Source organism: Vigna angularis, chromosome 2, assembly GCF_016808095.1.
Source record: "Vigna angularis cultivar LongXiaoDou No.4 chromosome 2, ASM1680809v1, whole genome shotgun sequence".
Taxonomy (NCBI): domain Eukaryota; kingdom Viridiplantae; phylum Streptophyta; class Magnoliopsida; order Fabales; family Fabaceae; genus Vigna; species Vigna angularis.
Genome location: NC_068971.1, coordinates 40321917 through 40328982, shown reverse-complemented (window position 1 = coordinate 40328982; position 7066 = coordinate 40321917). Strand labels below are relative to the sequence as shown.

General features: G+C 38.7%; 1 protein-coding gene across 1 annotated transcript; it reads right to left on the bottom strand.

Moving 5' to 3' along the window:
• Positions 1 to 360: 360 nt before the first annotated feature.
• LOC108329751 (probable LRR receptor-like serine/threonine-protein kinase RKF3) lies at positions 361 to 2834 on the bottom strand. The gene has a single exon (XM_017564110.2). It carries the CDS (start codon positions 2571 to 2573, stop codon positions 891 to 893), a length of 1683 nt encoding a protein of 560 aa, XP_017419599.1. The 5' UTR covers positions 2574 to 2834; the 3' UTR covers positions 361 to 890.
• Between the last annotated feature and the right edge of the window lie 4232 nt (positions 2835 to 7066).

Genomic DNA, 7066 nt, shown 5'->3' with positions numbered 1-7066 from the left:
TTAAAACAACTTTGTCTTAATACGAGATACTTGGATTACAAAAGAGATGTTTCCTAAATTTAAGTTAAAAATGACTACACCTTGATCTAATCAACTTACTCCCCATAGTGCATCTTTTTTTTTATCATAAACATTGATGAACATGTATCAGTGTCATCAAAACATCAGAAAAATAAATAAAAATTTAACTTAAATAAAAATAGTTAATGAATAAATAATAATTGAAATGAGATTACTAAAGAGAGAGATATATTGTGAGTTTAATTATGGATCCTCCCAATAGTTCGAGGTCTGACCACTGGATTGTAATGTTAAACTGGTAGATCAATGAGTATCAAATCATCATAATAATTCTTAAGAAAAAAAAAAGCTAAAGTCATAATCAATGACAGGCAATAATTGAATTAAGATAGATTTAAAACTTGTTCAGAAGTAAATACCCGACAACTTTAGATCCCACAAGATTAAGTCCAAAAACTTTCTAAGAACTCAATTTTTCTGATTCATCCCCCTTTCCTCCAAATTCAGTGAAGAAAAATGTTACTAAACAACAGTAATGAATAATAGAACACAGTCCCCTCTATTATTATTCTACACGCTTTTATTTCACCTTTTTCCCATTATTCCACAAAATGCTATCACACCATTTAGTCTGAGTTAGGCTCCCAAGATTGACCAAACTAGTCACTGCTGTTAGTCAAACCAGGTCTCAATGGCCACTAGAAATCAACTCAGATTAACAAGATGAGGTTCTGATTGGCAATACAGGAAGCAGATTGATCTTGGCAAATGAAACGTGGTATCATTAAAATCTAAAATTGTAATGTACAATGGTATAGAAACTTTACCATGTCTTGCTTTGGTTGAATAAGCTCTGCCACCCCCATTTATTACACAGATTTCTCAGTATCAATCCTCCCAGCAATACAAGAGAATGAGGACACTAATTCCTCCGTCTCTAGCATTTTAACAACCTGGTCCATTGTTGGCCTAGCATATAGTTGAGGATGACAACATAGTATAGCAACCAATACATGCTTCTCAAGAATTTCTATTGGACCAAGTTCTGGCATACCATCTTCAATAACATCCAAAGCTCTACCATTCCTAACCAATGACCAAGCAAAGTCAGTGACTGCAGAGGGTTGCCCATCAGTGTCAATTTCAAGAGCCCTTTTCCCACTCAAAAGCTCAAGAAGCACAACCCCAAAACTGAACACATCACTTCTCTCAGTCAACTGTCCATACAAAGCATACTCAGGTGCGACATACCCCATGGTTCCAGCCACTCTAGTGCTCATATGGGTCATTCCCTCAGGTTTGAACTTCGCTAACCCAAAATCTGCTACCTTGGCTTCAAATTTGCGGTCCAGAAGTATGTTACTAGCTTTAATATCCCTATGGATGATGGAAGGTTGGGCCCCATAGTGCAAATAAGCCAACCCCCTAGCAGTGCCTAGAGCAATCTTTTGACGAATTGGCCAACTGAGTTTCTGCTTAGCAGAACCAAATAAATGATCATAAACGCTCCCATTCTCCATCAAATCAGTGACAATAATCCTCTGGTGACCCTCTAAATTAGTTGTAGCAGTACAATACCCTCTTAAGCCAACAAGGTTCACATGCCTAACGCTCGCAATAACCTCAACTTCATGAGTGAAGCTAGGATCCCCAGCAACAGAACAATTCTTAAACCTTTTCAATGCAACCTGAGTCCCATCAACCAGCGTCCCTCTGTAAACATTCCCATAAGCCCCCTTCCCAATTATGTTATCACCGGCGAAATTCCTAGTAGCCTTTTTAATCTCATCAAAAGTGAACCTAATCAAAGTAGTAGTCTGGTTCATAGAACCCAACCCAGAACCCAAACCCATCTCAGTTTTACAAATATCCTTCTTCTTCTTCTTCTTCTTCTTCTGCTTCAATCTAAAGTAAGCCCAAAAAACACCAAAGAAGAAGGCCAGAACACAAAAAGCCGCAATAAGAATGTTTCGACGCTTACCAGTTGAAACTGAAGAAGGAAAACCAAAGTTGAACAGACAACCAGCAGTTCTGGGGTCTTGCAGATTGGAGAAGGAAGCAGCATAGATAGAAGCAATAGTCGTGCAATCAGTGGAATTGTCCGTGAGATGGGAGTCCAAGTTGGACAAAGCTTTGGTGCAGAGAGCACAAGATGCGAAACTGTTGAGAGAATGGTTACAAGTATTCCGTATGGGTTCAAGAGCTGAGAGAGGCAAAAGGTGCTCGAATTGGGATCGGTTGGTGATGTTGTTGCAGGAGAGGGAAAAAGAAGAGGAAGGGAAGTTGCAGGAGGAACGAATGTCGTATTGGTGGGTGTGATTTTGGAGAGCGGTCCAGCAGGAGAAGGAGGCGTTGGAAGGAGGGAAGAGACCGGTGCGGTGGAGGTAATCGGATTGAAGAATACGAAGGGATTGGCGCATGTAAATACACCGTGTCTTGGAGTCCGATGAGGGGCTCGAAAGGACGAGGTCGAAGTTGAGAGGACAGGAATCGGAGAGGGAAAGCGCAGGGAGAGTGAGGAAGACGGTGACAAGGATCCAGAACAGTGGCATTGGGAGTTTGTGGCTGCGTAACAACCTTTGAGTTTTAGAGCATGATACACAAATGATATACACGAGTGAAGAGGTAGTTCAAAAATGGTGATTTTCTCCAATAGAACAAAGAAACATTGAAGAACCCGTGAGATTCACAACAATTTCCAAGAACTCCAGCTACTCTCTCAGTCAACAATGAATGTTTTTCGAGGTGGGACCATATTAAAACTACCTCTGTCTCTCTTGCTCTCTCTTCGCAGCTTCCCTTGTTTACTTAAACATACGCTTCTCTTTTAAACGCGTAATAATATCAAACCATTTCTTTTTTTGTTTTGAATTCCACTGAAAAGAAAGAAGTCACGTTATTTAAATTAAGGTTTAATTGCTTCCTTTGTCCCCAGTTTGGTTGAATTGTGTCAAATTCATCCTCATTTTTAAAAAAATTTCATTGTCGTCCTCACGTGGTATAAAAGTGTCAATTGAATCCAAACATAGAAAAAATTTGTGTCAAAGTAGTCATTTTTCCTATATATCTGTGTCTTCCTTTCATATGTCACTTCTCTGGAGCTATGAAAAGCCTTAAATTGGATAAGGTAAAATGAATATCTGTACTTGATTGTATGAAAGGAAGACACAGAGATATAGGAAAAATGACTACTTTGACACAAATTTTTTCTATGTTTGGATTCAATTGACACTTTTACACCACGTGAGGACGACAATGAAACTTTTACACCACGTGAGGACGACAATGAAACTTTTTTAAAAATGAGGATGAATTTGACACAATTCAACCAAACTGGGGACAAAGGAAGCAATTAAACCTTAAATTAAAGACGTCAGAGTAAAAAATTAACAGAAATAAATGAAAATTTTGTAGAAAAATAAATTAATATTTAATAGATACAAACTCAAATGATTCTCATTTGTTAATGTGTAAATAGAGAATTATCTCTTACGCTGTGTTCGTATGCGTGGATAGAACTATTCACGCTGAATTGCGATGACTGATTTGTGAAGGCACTGCTGTTCGGTTGGGATGGTTTGCGCGGAGGGAAAAGCGACGATTTGCGAGATTGGGTCGTTATCACCATCCCGCTAATTTGCGAAGATATGCGATGATTTTGAAGACAAAGACCGATTTGCCCTGAATGAATTCGAAATTTCCAAGCACGTCTTCGGCCAAGGTTAATAAAAAAACCATATAATGAACTCGTTATTCCCATGCATAGTAAAGAGAATCTAATACAGTGACTACTGTGCTTTCACGAGCTGCGTCCTTGGCCATATGATAAAGCACTTTTCAGTGTCCTCGCCAATGCATCTCTGGCAAGCTACAGGGTTCATTTGCAGCCATAGCACTGTGGGGAGATTCGTCTTTGACTAAACAATGCACAGAGTAGTTTGAAAGTGAAAACAAACGTCTGACCACACACAGAAGACCAGATTAATAAGTAGTTGCTTCATAGATGTGTTTGGTGTGTGTTGATGTGTGTTTGGACGTACAGAGCTAAGGGTGAAGAAGAGCTAAGGTTGAAGAGGTTTCGTTCCACCAGGCGAGGGCGACGGAGAAGTGTGGCCACTAACAAGTGTGTGTGTGCTGGAGTTGTGTGTCGGCAGTGAGGACGAAGTAGAGGTAATAATAATTTTTCAATTTTGGAGTGGTTGTTTCAGGTTGAAGGTCGTCATGGTGATGAAGAAGTAGGCAGTGGTTAATCGCCGACGAAGAAGAAGGAAGACGATGAAGACGAAGTCTGAATGTGGGATCTGTATTCGGTTACAGAGATCGTAACCGGTTACACGTTTTGGAATTTTTGCACGCCCTGCTGTAATCGGTTACACGTCAACGTAACCGGTTACAGCTTGCTGTTATGGTTGACGAAAGAGGCTATGGATGGGTGCAGCGTGAAAGGGAGGATGGAGAAGAGGGAGATGAGGGAGATATTAAAATGGATGAAATAAAGGTTTGTTGGACGACATGTGGTGGTGGTGGCCATCGGCGACTGGAAAACTAAGTACATGTTGATGGAGATGGAGATGGAGGTCCAGAGGAGGAGGAAGACGTTTCTGTGTAGGGTAAAGGCAAACTATGTCCATCATGATGAACCCTGTGCTTGGCCAGAAAAGGAATCCATGAAGCCCTACATCCAGCAGCAGCCCCACGACGTGGTCGGCGTCGGCGTCGGCGGAAATGGCTCCCCTGAAGCTGTAGATGTTGAAGAATTTGTTTTGTAATTGCACGAGGCTAATCCTTTGTATGTCTTGCAGGTTTTTGGAAAGATTAACGTGGACTTGGCAAGCTACTAAATTCATCTGAGGGATAACTACTCTGACCGGGTTAGAGCCCTGTGTTGTGTCCATTTTGTTTTTGAAATATATTGTTAAAGACAACGTTTTGTGCTTGGAATTTGGAATTTTATTTGTTGATTACACTGAACTTTGTCTTATACCATGAGTAGAGCATGTGTTGAGGTTGGAAAAAGGTTGGTGCCTATATGCGAGCAACGGTGTTGCATTACCTTGTGTTCACTTTCATAAATGGTTGTGGTGAGGCGTTATTTGATGGTCATTGAAGACGCATGCTGAGAAAAGGTAGATATGTAGACAAGTTTTATTTTTTTTATTTGCTTAAAACAGTATATAGTATAACCATATTAATGTATTTTGTCAACAGGTTTCCTGTGGAATATTGTTATCTCTGAACTTGTAGAAAAAAAATATCCATCTTATTTCGTACTTGGTGGTAGCATTCATTCTACCTTCGTTCTGCTGAAGAAATCTTCATAAGTTTGACAGTCAAATAGGTATGTTCAATATTATTGTATTAATATTTATGTGCATGAGCATTCATAATACTTTATAGAGTATATATAATTATATATATATATATATATATATATATATATATATATATATATATATATATATATATATATATGAATGTAATTATTTTTATTGTTTTTATGAATGCTTGATTTTGTTAATCAAATGTAAATATATGAATATATGAAATGAATTTCATTGTTAATTTTAGTTGTGTTTATATGGTTGTTAAATGTTATATTTTTGGTTAAGTAAATAGAGATGGAAGGAGAATTAGATTTATCATATTTGGACGGTGAAGATATTGATGATGATGTCGTCGGTGTGAACTTCAATATTATCGCAATGATACGTCAACAATTACAAATAACCACTTCATTGGCTGCACTGACAATGTTATGCATTGTTGCACACGCCTTGAGTATCTTGCGTATGTACTCGACTGACTCGAGTAGTGTAAGCAATTACCTACCGGACAGAGACCGTCGCAGGGAGCAATTAATGTCATATCTTGTGCATACGAATCGGTGTCGCGACATTATTAGAATGGGTCCAGAGGCATTTCTTACACTTTGTGAGAAACTGAGATCAACTGGGTTAGTTAAGGATGCGATTCGGTCTACTGTGGAGCAACAAGTAGCTCAATTTCTTCATATAATTGGTCATAATGTTAAGAATCGAAGTGTCGCATTTTTCTTTCATCGATCCGGTTCCACGGTTAGCAAACACTTTCACAATGTGTTGGATGCTATCTTAACTTTGGAATCTGAATTTCTAATTCAACCCTCAGGAAATGAGGTTCATCCATATGTGTTGAACAACAATCGCTTCTACCCATACTTTAAGGTACTCCCTTCAACATATGTGTATATGTTTTGTCATCAAAGGATGCTAACACATATTCAGTTTTATGATGATTAGTTATTTCTATGTTTAGGATTGTTTAGGAGCCATAGACGGAACTCATGTTCGTGTAAAGGTTCCAAGAAGTAATGCTCAAAGATTTCGAGGAAGAAAAGACTGGCCAACACAAAATGTGTTTGCGGCGTGTGATTTTGACATGAAATTCACTTACGTTCTTGCTGGGTGGGAAGGAACTGCATCTGATTCTAGAATTTTAAAAAATGCTCTTGATCGAGATGATCCGTTGGTTATCCCCCAAGGTTAGTGTCTACATTGAGATGTTGAAGATTTAATTGTGTATTGACTAATTACATTTATATGCGCAAATTTGTAGGAAAATACTACCTCGGTGATGCAGGATTCATGTTGAAAAGCACAGTTTTGACTCCATATAGAGGCGTCAGATATCACCTTAAAGAATATACACGCAGAGGACCACAAAATGCACGTGAGCTGTTTAATCATCGTCATTCGTCGTTGAGAAATGTTATTGAAAGAACCTTTGGTGTGTTGAAAAAACGATTCCCTATCATTGCAAGTGGCACTGAACCACACTATGGATTGGATACAATGACAGATATCATCCTAGCATGTTGTATCTTACACAACTTCCTTCGTGGCGTGGATAACGATGACGAATTACTTGAAGAAGTTGATAACGACTTGAATGATAGGGAAGACCATAATGTTTCATCATCTCAAGTCATAGAAGAGGACCATAGGATTGGTAGTAGTATTAGGGATTCTATTGCCGATCATATGTGGCGAGATTATGAAAACTCTTA